The sequence below is a fragment of the Helianthus annuus genome, chromosome 14 (assembly GCF_002127325.2).
Source record: "Helianthus annuus cultivar XRQ/B chromosome 14, HanXRQr2.0-SUNRISE, whole genome shotgun sequence".
Taxonomy (NCBI): Eukaryota; Viridiplantae; Streptophyta; class Magnoliopsida; order Asterales; family Asteraceae; genus Helianthus; species Helianthus annuus.
The window spans coordinates 65,204,913-65,220,002 of NC_035446.2; the positions used below are offsets into that span (position 1 = coordinate 65,204,913).

The window sequence follows — 15,090 nt, forward strand, 5'->3', positions numbered from 1 at the left end:
AGGATGGTTCACATCCTTGCTCAATAGAATACTGGATGTTGGAGGTCTGTTGTTTTTGGTCCTCATGTTCCTATGGTGCCAAGTGCTGAGGATGCAAAGAAGTTCGTTCCGAAACCAACTGAAAACTATACTGAAACTGATTTTCAAAAGTTCGAACTCGATGCCAAAGCATTTAGCATCATAGCATCTTGTTAGTGCATGCATCTGTCGACTTCGTCTTGTACCCAGTCTTGTACGAGATAGGATAGATCAGGGCACGTTGTACGAGATAATAGGAAAGTTTTAGGTTGAATTGAAGCTGTTATATCAAAAATCATTTAGATTAGATCTAATGTTTGGAATGTAATGGTTTGTGCCCACTGTTTAGGATTGACGTTGATGTTTATGAAATCCAGATGATGTGTAACTGAAATATTTTGGCATGATTAGGGTTATGCTAGATGTTGTGTGCCCTGATGAATGAGTAGGAATGATCTCTGTATGATTGTATGATTTCCGTATGATGATCGGCGATTTAGGTCTCTGTGTGTAACTGATACACGACGTAACTGACATCTTACAGAATCAGAGAAACAAGATAAGGTGTGAATGGATAAAAAAGATATGCAGATCTGTCAACGAATTGATTGTTGATCGGTGGAAACTGGTGCCTGAATTTAATAACAGCTTTTTTGGTGATTTGTTTGTTATGGGATTTTCTTTGGGTTGAGTAAATAAACACATCACATACATGCCCCTTCTTATTTTTTGTTTTTTGTTTACCAGTGAAATGGTGTTTAGTTGTAATTTGATTTATAGTGAATTGATGCTAATTTGATGTGCCTTGAGTTTGAATTGGTTTATTATTGTTGTTGATGATTTGTGTGTATTTGCTTATGAGAAATAATGAGTTAGGTATTGTTTTAGAACTAATCAGTTAGGTATTTAGTTTTGTTTAGAGGGGTAAAAATGTCATTTTACACAGTCATTCAGAGGTGCAACCAAACAACATTTTACTGGTTCAGCTCTTACTGGTTTAGAGCCTCTTACCTCTTATTCATTTAGAGCCTCTTATTCATTCAGCATTTATTGGTTCAGATGTTACCAAACAGCCCCTAAGTAATGAAGAAGAGTAGAGATGGTATACCTAGATTTTGAATAGTATGGGTCAACATATCACATCAACCTTCATTAAATTAAAACAACTTTAATATATATAAATTTTGCACAAGGAGCCTCCCAACATTTTCTTGCCTCTATTATCTTATACTCCGTAGGTAGGTAGTCAGGATCTCAATCTCCCCCACAAAAGCGTGAGACAAACATGAAAATAATTCTCACCAGAAAAGCACTACTATTATTCTCTCTAATATTCATGTACCTAATAAACTTTCTCATCAATGCCTAACCGCCATACCCATTCATAAAGTGTCAAAACGAGACTACTTATATCGCCAATAGCGCGTACAGTAGGAATCTTGATGCGGCTTTGTCCTCTCTCCAGACCACCAACTCAGGCTTCGATTATTATAACTCTTCAGCCGGTCAAGGAACCGATAGAGCCAACGCAATCTGCCTTTGCCGAGCGAAACATGTGCCAAAGTTGTTTACCGGACGCTATTTTTCGGCTAAGAGTAGTTTGTCATAACCAAACAGAAGCTGTTATATATTATGAATATGAATTTTGTTTATTGAAGTACTCTAATGCCACTATACTTACTGGGAAACAATGATATGGCTAGAGATATATACCGCATGCAAAACATTAATACCTTTTCTGATAAGGAACAATTCAAAGGTGTTCTCCAACCGTTTATGAGATAGTTGAGAGGCGAAGCGGCTGCTGGAAATTCGTTGCTGAAGTTTGCTATGAAGGACACAAGCGGGCCTGGTTCGAACACGCTTTATGGCCTTACGCAGTGTGTTCCAAGTTTGTCGGAGCCCGAGTGCAATGATTGTTTGGAATATGCAATTAATCAGATGTCATTGTGTTGTGTCGGGAGATATGGTGTACTAGTTCTTATGCAGTGGCGGATCCAGGGGTGTTTTGGGGGTTCCCGGGAACCCCCTTAGTTTGGAAAAAAAATGAAAAAATAGTGGAAATTTTGTATGATTTAAAAAAAAATAGTGAGAATTAGTGAAAATATACCAAAAGGAACTTGGTGAGAAAAATTCCTGGATCCGCCACTGTTCTTATGGCAGGTTGTAATGTAAGGTATGAGATTTATGAATTTTCAATTAACTCAGCGGTTCTTCCGCCACCACCAAATTCACAGCCATCTCCGCGGCGTGTTACATCGCAACCAGGTACCGATGTTCAGTTGAAGTTGATATCGGTTTAGTTCGTTTGCGTCCTATGTTTATTTTTTCACCATTGCCATATATATAAACTTTTTTGAAAACTACTATTGTGCCGCTATCGTACCAAACCAACTGAACAATATTTGTATCGGTATTGGTATTTATTTTTATTGTTTTGCTTTCAATAAGCTAAGATCATATCGCAACCATACCGCACCGAACCGAATAATATCAGTATCGTTATTTATTACTTTTTATGGTTTCTTGTATGATAATAGATATCGTAGTGAACCGAATCGAAACCGAATGAACAACATCAGTTCGGTACCTGTATTCATTTTTATTGTTTTTTCTTTCGATGAACTGGCGTACCATCCCAAATCGAAATCGAATGAACAACATCAGTTCGGTACCAATATTTATCTTTATTGTTTTTTCTTTCGATGAACTGATGGCGTACCATCCCAAACAACATTGGAACTGATACGTATATTCATTTTATCGTTTCCGTTTTCAAAATATTTTCATTTTTACAACTCTGTCTGTGACGATAAATGAATATCGGTACCAGTATCATGACAATCTAAATCGATTGATACCGTTCGAACAACACATGTTGATTTCTATACCGAGCACATAAAGCTTACCGGTACTGTAACGAATCAAACCGATACCGATCCAACGCCCGCGGTAAGGTACCATCACAATGCGCTGGCAAATAACTTGCAATCTTAAAAAATAAATAAACATAGATGTAGATTTGCAATTTTACAAAAAGTTAAGGAATAATCAAGTTAACGATGGCGTACCGTCCCAAACAACATTGGGACCGATACCTGTATTCATTTTTATCGTTTCCGTTTTCAAAAGATTTTCATTTTTACAACTCTGTCTGTGACGATAAGTGAATATCGGTACTAGTATCGTGACAATCTGAATCAATTGATACAGTTAGAACAACACATGTTCATTTCTATACCGAGTATATAAATCGTACCGGTACTGCAACAAATCAAACCGATACCGACCCAACGCCTACAGTAACGTACCGTCACAATGCACGGGTAAATAACTTGGAACCTTAAAAAATAAATAGGCATATATGTAGATTTACAATTTTACAAAATGTTAACAAATAATCATATTTAATGCTAAATAAATAAAATACTACCATTTTTTTTTTGAATGGCAAATTTGGATCACTGACGGATAGGGGTGTTCAAAAAAATCCAAATCCGAAACCGAATCCGAAATATCCGAAAACCCGTATCCGAAATATCCGAATTTTCGGATATCCGAATTTTCGGATATCCGAAAATCGGATAATCCGAAAATTCGGATTCGGATTCGGATAGTGATTATGAGAATTTTCGGATAATCGGATTATCCGAAAATATCCGAAAATTTAATTTTTATTTTTTTCGGATATGAATATCCGAAAATATCCGAAGTATCCGAAAAATATCCGAAATATCTGAAAAATATCCGAAGTATCCGAAAAATATCCGAAATATCCGAAAAAAATATCCGAAATATCCGAAATATATATTCGGATATCCGAAACTATCCGAAAAATCTGGTTCCAAATATTAAAAAATAATAAAAATTAAAAATTAAATAAAAAATTAGATATTCGGATATCCGATTAGATATCCGAACCCGAATCCGAATTTCGGATATCCGATCCAAAATTTCGGATTCGGGTTCAGATGTCAATATTTCACTATCCGAAATTTCGGATATCCGATTTTCGGATATCCGAAAACCGGATTATCCGATCTTGAACACCCCTACTGACGGACCACTAGAGTATCATCGTGCCACCAGCGGAACCACCCGATCATACCCATCTCCACTAGGCATAATGTCTATACACCAATTCAGGAGGAAACCCAATAAATATATAAATATGGGAAAACCCCCTTGTGGGAATCGACCTACCTATTGGTCCCAAAGCCTTATCCCATCCCAAAGATGCAACTAGACTATAAAGCAATGAGCTAAAATACTACAATAAAAAACAACTACAAGAATTATAAATTACTATTTATAACTAAAAAATAAATGAATAAGAAATAAATATCACTAAAAAAATACTTAAAAATTAACAATCAGTGTTTATCAAGACTTTGTATTCATATAGATAATAGAACTTTTTATTCGTTCAAATTCAAATGTTTTTAAAAGTTACCTAACTGAAACGTAAATCCACAATATATACTTTGTAATGTTTGATTCCCTAAAAAATACTTGATCATTATTTTAAATAAATATATTAAAATTTAATTACTTACATATTTACACATACGTGAATAACTAAAATGACATGCATTAAACTCATTGAAGACCAAACTACTGTTTAGGTATACTGTTTTTTTTATCGGCGACTGCATCGAACCTAACCATCAAGAACAAGCATCCACTTTTGCAGACGCATAACCATCGAGTATACCGTCATTCCCATCAACCCTCCTCCCCGATCAAGTCCCGGAAAATTTGTTTAGGTGAAACTTCACACTTCCACTGCAAATTTGTTGGTGATTCAACGGTGACCGGCGATCAGCTGCTCGCTCCTCCGCTCGACCTTACCAGGTAACTATAAATAATATCCACCGTCCGTTCTCTTGTTCATTCAAGTCCCGCATACCACCATCGCTTCCCATCTTCATTCATCTCCTCATTCCCGGTTACACCTAATGGCAGATTACCACCACCTAAATCGTCCAATATTTTACTTGGCGATGATTTTCGAGCCAAAGTTTCGGACTTTGGACTGGTGAAACTCGTCCCGGATGGTGGGAAGTCAATTATGACTCGGGTAGCTGGGACTTTTGGATACATTGCCCCTGAATATGCTGGTAACTATCTTTTTTTTTTTTGTTAGTCTTACTTAGTATAGGTTCATGAATTCAGGATTTTGTTTCCATCTCTAGTCAGTGATTCTAGATCTTATTTTCATCTGTGTTATCAGTGACAGGTAAATTGACAACAAAGGTCGATGTCTTCAGCTACGGTGTCATTCTTATGGAGCTACTAACCGGCTTAATGGTGTTAGACAATGACAGACCTGAAGAAAAACGATACCTGGTAGAATGGTTTTCGAGCATTAGAGCCGACAAAGAGAAAGTAATGGCTGCTGTGGATTTCTCTCTTAACGCGAACGAAGAAATATTCGAAACCATCTCCGTCGTAGCTGAGTTGGCAGGCCATTGTACAGCCCGAGAGCCAAGTCAGCGGCCCGATATGGGGCACGCAGTCAACGTGCTGGCTCCACTTGTGGAGAAATGGAAACCCATGGAGAGTGAAGCTGAAGTATCTTGTGGTGGTGTTGATCATAGTCTGCCGTTGACTCAAATGGTCAAAAGGTGGCAAGAAGCAGAAGCAGAAGGGAAAGATTACGTTAGCTATATGGATCTTGATGATGGTAAGAGTATCATTCCTGCTGGATCTGCTAATTCCTTTACATCTGTTGATGATGGTCGATAAATCACTTTTCGGGATTCTGTTGGCTGGCCGGGTCACTAGTGTTCTCAGGCGTGGGTGGCCTTTTGCCATTGGATGATCTGGTTTTGTTTGTAAGCGACTGATTGCGATGTAGAAAATGAAATCGGAGCAGTTTTGTAAGCTGCTGATTTGTGATGTAAAAATAAAAGTTCTATGTGTTAAATTTGTAACCGGCTGATTGTGATGTAAAAAAATAAATGTTTTACATGTTAAATCGGATCAATTTTGTAAGTCGGTTATTGCGTTGTATGGATTTACTTCACCCTATTTATTTAGCTTACCGGTTTAATTACACAATTATTTCAGCTTGATATTGTGTTTTTTTCCCTAAAATTTGTGCGTATATTGTTTGTTTGTTTGTTTTTTTTTATTTAGGAGAAAGAACATGGTTCCAAGAGGATTGATGAAGGCCTTCTGATGGTGATCAGGTTTGAAATTGACTTGTGTTTGTGCATTTGTAATCATGATCTATGTTTTTGTTATTCAGTTTTTTTAGTGCATAGATAGTCCAACTCTTAATTGATAGCTTTAGATGACAATTCTACCAATTTTCGATGCACACCTGTAGTACGTACTGGGATGAATAACTAGTTAAATTCATGTATGCATAGTTTCCTTTTCGGGATGAACAGCTGGTATTCTGTTTCATCGTTGTTATTTGTAGAACGAATAAACTCAAGTTCGAACCATGAAGTTGTCAATTTTGTTAGTCATTTTCTCAATGCTTAACCTAATTGAATGTAATATATATGTTTTAGAAATTGGCGCGAAGCGATCTCAGGTGATGGATGTTGCTGTGGCAGGCGAGCAATGTGTGAAACGAAAAAAATATTTGATATGGACCTAGAAAAGCCCTTAAGGTTCTTATCTTATTAAGTTTTGTATGGCTTGACATACAAAACCATTTTCATTTGTGTATAAGACTTATTTCCTTAAAAAACAATGATGGCTTTTTTATTTGTAATTTGATTCCTTTGTTTCTAAACCTGTTGTCCTAACCTAACAGTTGTTTTATTGTGTCTTAGTCATTCCTTTTAAATTGACCAAAAGGCAATCATGATTAACCAAAAGAATAAAAAATCGTGGTGGTCAAACAAAGAAATTCAATTTCAGTAGCAATGAAATTGGAAGGAAATTTTACTATTCGAATGGGCGGTTTCTGATTTATTACATATGGTAAAAGATTAGTGTTAAGGACTAGTGATTGTTCAGATTCAAATCAAAGTGAATTTTCAAAAGCTATAAAGATGGTAATTTTGACTTTTTGAGGTCAAATACAGAGACATTCAACTCCATTGTTATACTAAGGTCATGAAATATCAAGAAAATCTTTTTGATCACAATCACCTTACAAACATAATAATACGGCTAGGAAAAATATTTCTGTGAGGAACTTGTAACAAAATCTGCATAAATTTGAACTTTTGGAAGTAAAGGTTTGACCTCAGAGTCAAACTGTGACTAATGTGCCCCCTGGAAAAATAACTTTGAATTGTATATTTACCCAAGTCTAATTTAAAATTGCATATTTCCCCTTTCTTCTTATAATGACTAAATTACCCTTTGAAAAGGGAACTCCACTTTTTCAGTTTCTTCTCTTCTCTAGGCGTCTCTCTCAGGCAGCCAGGCTCTTCCACGACCGCCGCCGATTCCAATTTCGGGTAAAGAAGTTTCTATCGTTTGGGGAGCACGTTCATCATTTGGCAAATGCAACATTTTAATTCAGTGACGGAATCGTCGCTGGCTGGACGGTGTACTCATTGAGCTCCATTTGACGCTGAGTGTTAACGAGCTCAAATATGGAATCTTTGGAGATTTCTATGAAGGCTCCTTCAATCGCATTAGTGGGTATTTTTATCAATTCAAGTTTTGATTGGATTGAATGTTAGGTTGAACTTTATCTGCATTGCATTGCATTTGGATTTACAGACTGTTATCGTTAGCACTACTCCGCATTAATTTTAAGTTTAACATTCCGGTTAGGCTTTTGTGGCTTTGCTAGGGTGCTTTACATTTTTAATTAATAATTTTATTATAAGTAATCTGTTTTTATTAAGGGTGTGTTTGTGATTGCTTATCTGATTATTCTCTTTTTTTTTTTAGTATTTTAGCGAACAAGGTTGGGAAGCCCGAAAGCGAAGAAGGTGCAGCATGCAAGTTGAATAATGACAACTTAACAAGTAGGTCGTTGAACTATTTAATGTAAAAACCTTAAGCTTTGTGCAGTAGATATTCTTTTTTTTTTTTTTTTTTTTTTGAAAGGCTTGTGCAGTAAATTATTCATTCATGGGTGGATGCTTCATGTTGTTACAAAGGTGATCTGATATATGACTTATGAAGTTAGGCTCAAAAACCTTATCTTTATTAAGATAGTGTAGCTGATAGTTTTTGATGTGGAACCAATTGTATAAACTGAACGGGTTGAGTTTATTGAAACACAGCACCAACAAAACTAAATATTGTGAAAAAGACACAAAAACTAGTAAAATATGGGTAAATATGCAGTTCTTTTAAATTTTGAGGGTAAAAGAGTCATTATATAATTTACTCTTGTTAAAATAAATCAAAATGGGTATATATGCAATATTAATATTAATTTGGGTAAATATGCAATTAATAAGTTTTACAAGGGGAAATATGCAATTGCCATAAATTTGAAAGTCTATTTATCCATGCATCTCTGGTTCCCTTCGAATTCATCTTCTGCTTTCTTTTTCATCTTCTTCTGCACTAACAATTTACACCCCAAACCAAAATCATTTGTTCTGTTTTTTGCTCAATCTTGTTAAAATGTCATCATTTTGGACTGAAAATTATTTCGGTAATCGCTATTCTAACGACACATGGGGAGCAAATGATGCCAATGAGGAGGAGGAGGTTGTGTCTGGAGTCCCTGTTGATCAAAAAACACAGTTGCCAGGCTTGAACAAGACTCCCACTCCACCAGTTGATGAACCAAATTACCCGGCGCATCAAGTGTATCCGGATTACGGATACGGGTATGAATCTCCGTACGTGCAACAAAGTGGATACGGTGCTGAGAATGCACCTGTTGATGAACCATATTACCCGACGCAGCAATCGTATCCGGGTTACGGGGTATACGGGGGTGAAGGTGGATAAGGAAGTTACAGTGGATACGGGGGTGAAGGTGGATATAGTGGATACGGGGGTGAAGGTGGATACGATAGATATGGGGGTGAAGGTGGTTACAGTGGATACGGGGGTGAAGGTGGATACGATAGATCTGGGTGAAGGTGGATACGGTGGATACGGAGGCTACGGTGGATACGAAGAACATGGTGGATATGGTTATGAGCCCCGTAACACATCACTTTATGAACCATCTACCCCGGGCAATCCGTTTCAAATAAATGAGGTATAACATTAAAATAATTATTATTATTATTGTTAAAAATATCATAATTATAATTATAGTTATTGTTATTATTGTTAAAAATATTATTATTATTATTATTATTATTATTATTGTTATTATTGTTAAAATACTATAATTATAATTGTTATTATTATTATTATTATTATTATTATTATTACTACTATTGTTATTATTGTTGTTGTTGTTGTTGTTGTTGTTGTTGTTGTTGTTGTTGTTGTTGTTGTTGTTGTTGTTGTTGTTGTTATTGTTGTTGTTGTTGTTGTTGTTGTTGTTATTGTTGTTGTTAAAAACTATATTTCAATTTAGTTATTGAACTTGAATATCACTGATTTAAAATAATTATAATAATTATTATTATTATTGTTAAAAACTATATTTCAATTTAATTATGGAATCATTTTAAATAAATAAAATGAATTAAAGTGGTTAAAATAACAATAAATAAGTTTATAACACATCCCAACTGGTAGCCCAGTTTGTTTGTGCGCCTGTTTTGTTTGCGGGAAGGCGCGGGTTCGAGTCCCGTCCTTGTCCGGTTCGATTGGGTTTAAAACCCTTTTTGTTTTCTAAATTTAATCTATACTATATAATAAAAGAAACCTGTTTTGGAACACTTGTCATTCTCTCATTTAATTGATTAAAGTTATTAATAATACTAATCTACTACTGACTTGTGCTTTAAACCAGGTCATTGTGGGCATAATATTGGGGCTTAAGTTTCGTAAATACAAAGAACTATCGGAGACCGATTCAATTGTGGTAGTAGTTGTCATTTGTCTTTTCATGGCGACGTTTGGGTGGTCTTGGGGACCGCTTGGTTGGACGGTGCCGAGTGAGATATTCGTGTTAGAAACACGGTCAGCATGTCAAAGCATTACGGTTGCGATCAACCTCTTTTTCACTTTCATCATAGCACAAAACACATATCTATATATTAGGGGTGTTCAAGATCGGATAATCCGGTTTTCGGATATCCGAAAATCGTATATCCGAAATTTCGGATAGTGAAATATTGACATCCGAACCCGAATCCGAAATTTCGGATATCCGATTTACGGATTTCGGATATCCGAAATTTCGGATTCGGGTTCGGATATCTAATCGGATATCCGAATATCTAATTTTTTATTTAATTTTTATTTTTTTATTATTTTTTAATATTTGGAACCAGATTTTTCGGATAGTTTCGGATATCCGAATATAAATTTCGGATATTTTTCGGATATTTCGGATATTTCGGATATTTTTCGGATACTTCGGATATTTTTCGATTCGGATATTTTTCGGATATTTTCGGATATTCGGATATCGAAAAAAATAAAAATTAAATTTTCGGATATTTTCGGATAATCCGATTATCCGAAAATTCTCAAAATCACTATCCGAATCCGAATCCGAATTTTCGGATTATCCGATTTTCGGATATCCGAAAATTCGGATATCCGAAAATTAGGATATTTTGGATACGGGTTTTCGGATATACAAACATATTCTACAAGCCTACATCCTCCTAAATTAGGATATCCGAAAATTAGGATATTAGGATATTATGTAGTCGTTAAAAGACTATACAAACATATTCTACAAGCCTACATCCTCCTAAATCGTTTTATAAAAATGTTAAATTATTATTATAGTAATATTGTTTTGTGTGATTAAAATCATTGACTTCATTATTACAACAAGAATGGATATGCAATTAATAAGTTTTACAAGGGGAAATATGCAATTGCCCCTTTTATATTTTTTGAATGAATATGTCTAATATGCTTAAACCATATTTTCACTTTTTTGAAAAAAAAAAGTTTTTGAACGATTTGTCCAATCTACCCAATACAACCAGTTTGGCTTGCCGATCTCTGAAAACACAGTTAAAGATTTGGTCCAGGATTTCCCTCAAACCCCGGCCTAACCAGACCATGAACACCTCTAACTTCAATCACTTTTGAGATATGGCACATGTTTTCCCTTTTGAGGTTCAGGAAAGGTAGCATGAACAAAAAAAAAACAAAAATTTATTTAATGGTTTAAGGCAATGTATGCAATCCCGTTATCCCCCTTGAAGTTAAACCATTTGTCTCTCACACCATCTCTCATGCATTGTAATCAAGTCTTCTCTTTTTTTAAACCGGTCTTGTATTTCTATAGACAGACTAATATTATCCTTTTGTTTAATTTATGTGCAGTTGCCACCTCATAAACCTTCTATAGTCAAGAAAGTTGTCAACCATTTTAAGGCCGTTCCAACGGTTTTGAAGGTCCAGAGCGAACTAAAAATTTGAGGCCCTTTTGAATTGGTATAAATGAAAATATCTATTTTGATAGTTGTTACTTGGGTTTTGGTGTGAGTTGCACTAAGATAATTTTGGCCCTAATTGGTATAAAGAAAACATCGAGACCTTTACCAATGTTACGATTCACGAGGTGAATGAAGGTAGACGTCGATGATGGTAACTCTAATTTAGGCCGAACTTGCATTTTACTTACAATCTTAGAGTTGGGTCTTTTTTTCTAAAGCTTATTCTTTAGAGTAGGAGTTGTGTAGAAAGTCTATTTTTTACTAGAAAGTCTAGGAAGCAATAGTAATTGGACATGTGTCATGGATGTATTTTAACTAGAAGGGCAAACATGTAATTGCATATTTTAATTTTATTTTTGGTAATTATATTCAGTAACTAATATTTGCATGATCATGTATGTAACCGATTACATGCATGATTTTCGGGATTATAGTTTTTTTTTGAATCCAAATCTCTTCCAAATATTACTACGAACATGAAACACATATCTATATATAATAATTTCAATCATTGTATTCTTCACCAACATCGTGCATATTAAATATTTTTTCAGAGTGAAAAATCATGGCTTCGAACACACTTGTTGATGGTGGAGATGGTAATTATAGTTTTTTGTTTCTTTACTTTTGTAGTTTTTTGTGTTGATTATTATCAATTTTCTGCAAAATTGTCAGTTTGTTCTTGATGCTGTGTTTTAACAGCCAGAGAGCTTGAGGTTTTTGTGTCTATTTGATTCTATAAGGTGACTGATGGTTTTTAATATGAAGATCATTTTTTTTGTTAAGATATTTCATGGTGTGTTTTAAATTCCATATTTGTCATTTATGTGCCAACCATCATCTTTGTTATTGGTGTTGTGTTTTAACAGTCATACAGGTTCAGGGTTTTTGTGTTTATTGATTTACATATGGTGGCTGATGGTTTGTAATATGAAGATCACCTTTTTTTTAGATATTGAATGATGTGTTTTAACTTTCATATTTGTAGTTTTATGTTTTGTTTATTTAAAATCTTTATGAGAAAACATCAGCCTGTTATATGTGATGTGTTTTAACAGAATGATGTGTGTTAACAGTGATTTGTTTTACCTGTTATGTGTTTTAACATATATTGAGGTTGTACTCAACGTTTTTTATAGTTTCATTAAATGGTGTGTTTTAATTTGCATTATTTTGTTCTTTCCCATGGCTATTAGTTTTGTAGCATTCAGGTCAGATTTTTTTTTGTTTTGGTGTGTTATATAAGTTCAATTTTTTGTTATTGGTGTTGTGTTTTAACAGTCATACAGGTTCAGAGTTTTTGTGTTTATTGATTTACATATGGTGGCTGATGGTTTGTAATCTGAAGATCACCTTTTTTTAGATATTGAATGGTGTGTTTTAACTTCGATATTTGTAGCTTTATGTTTTGTTTATTTAAAATCTTTATGAGAAAACATCAGCCTATTATATGTGATGTGTTTTAATAGAATGATGTGTGTTTGTTGGGATTGAACCCGGCCAAAGGAACAGATAATAAAAGCCAAAACTGGATCAGAGCAGTGGATCCAGAATAAGTAGATGTTATGCATGCAAGTCTCTCCCCTTGAAAGTGGTTTCAACATCTGCTGACCTCCTATCCACTGATCATACAAACTGCTGACCTACAACTGCTGATCAAGTCAAAGACTGTTGAAGAACTAAAGCTCTGCTGCTAAATCTACTGCCTTGTTTCAAGCACTGCTGATCATGACAAGTACTGCTGGGTTCACAGCAGTGGAAGGATGCAGCAGTTGTTTATTTACTTTATGAAATGTATTGTAACATCAGTAGTTAGCATAGCAGTATTTGTATAGGTCAGTTGTTAGAGTTTGTTAGGAGGTTAGATGTCACTTTCATGGTGACGTCAGCTTAGATGCTCAGTGGTTTGTTGCGTGCCTATAAATAGAACAGTGTTCTGTACTATTCTTTTTAGCTCTTTCACCATCATCTTCCTGCACGAACAAATCCTGTGAGCTCAGGCTGAGGGGGAGTTTGCAAAGCATACATGCAATTGTAATCAAAGTTTGAAATAAATTTAAGCATTTGGTTCTTTGTTGAAAATGTATGTTCGAAAGCATTTCTTCTGCTTGATTGGGAAAAGTTTGCTTCCGCTTAATTTCCGCTGCACTACTCTTTCATTATTCATCTTAAATCAAACACAAATCACAATCAATCCAAACTCAGATCCTAACAATTGGTATCAGAGCTTGGACAGTCAAATTTGATTTAATAATCATTTTGTCATAAATAGTTCAGATCGCAATCGTTGATACTGATAGTTTGTTCGTTTCATTGAAAAACAGAGCAAGGTTTAATCACCATTAAAGTTGATTAATCAGTGCCTGTAAAACAACCAGGATGACGTCACAATCACAAGATGATAAAAATAACATTGGCTCTCTTTTCAAACCACCCATTCTTAAACGTAATGAATACAACATCTGGGATAGAAGGATGGTTCACATCCTTGCTCAACAGAATACTGGATGTTGGAGGTCTGTTGTTTTTGGTCCTCATGTTCCTATGGTGCCAAGTGCTGAGGACGCAAAGAAGTTCGTTCCTAAACCAACTGAAAACTATACTGAAACTGATTTTCAAAAGTTCGAACTCGATGCCAAAGCATTTAGCATCATAGCATCTTGTTAGTGCATGCATCTGTCGACTTCGTCTTGTATCGAGTCTTGTACGAGATAGGATAGATCAGGGCACGTTGTACGAGATAATAGGAAAGTTTTAGGTTGAATTGAAGTTGTTATATCATAAATCATTTAGATTAGATCTAATGTTTGGAATGTAATGGTTTGTGCCCACTGTTTAGGATTGACGTTGATGTTTATGAAATCCAGATGATGTGTACTGAAATATTTTGGCATGATTAGGGTTATGCTAGATGTTGTGTGCCCTGATGAATGAGTAGGAATGATCTCTGTATGATTGTATGATTTCCGTATGATGATCGGCGATTTAGGTCTCTGTGTGTAACTGATACACGACGTAACTGACATCTTGGACGAAACGCAAAGCACGGCGAAACGGAGGGTGTTTCGCCGAAGGGATCATGACGAAACGGAGGGTGTTTTGCCGAAGGGATCACGACGAAACAGGGGGTGTTTCGTCGAGGGGTTGCATGACGAAACAAGTGTGTTTCGTCAAGTTGGGTAATTTGCACAGTAACTAAGTTAAATTCTGTTAAGGGTTAACTGGGTTAGTTAACTGTTGTAATATGATAAGCATCACTTATCTGAGTTTGAATACGTGCTATGTGTTATTTGGTGATCACTGATTCATTACCCACTGTGATTATACTTATATGCGAACTTCGTGAAAATAAACAGATTACGTACACGTGCATACCATAGGCCTTGACTGATTAATTGGAGCCAAGCAGTTAACCAAACCGAGCAAACCAAGGTGAGTTCACACTCTATCCAAGGCATGGGATTCCCCGGTGGGTTGGGAATGGGATTTGTATGACTACCCGTACGTTCATCACTACTAGACTACTTAACACCGTCCTCGGTTTGGGAAGGACGCCAGTGCTAAAACCTACGTAAAGCCTACGTACTATTGTCCTCGGATTGGGAAG

At 35.5% G+C, this 15,090-nt stretch overlaps 1 protein-coding gene across 1 annotated transcript; it reads left to right on the forward strand.

The window, feature by feature from the left end:
• Positions 1–3,080: 3,080 nt before the first annotated feature.
• Positions 3,081–8,108, forward strand: LOC118486489 (receptor-like kinase TMK4). Its single transcript, XM_035982972.1, has 6 exons — positions 3,081–3,118; positions 4,984–5,138; positions 5,252–5,748; positions 6,160–6,212; positions 7,888–7,964; positions 8,047–8,108. The coding sequence occupies exons 1-6, from the start codon at positions 3,081–3,083 to the stop codon at positions 8,106–8,108; spliced, it is 882 nt and encodes a 293-aa protein (XP_035838865.1).
• The last annotated feature ends 6,982 nt before the right edge of the window (positions 8,109–15,090 follow it).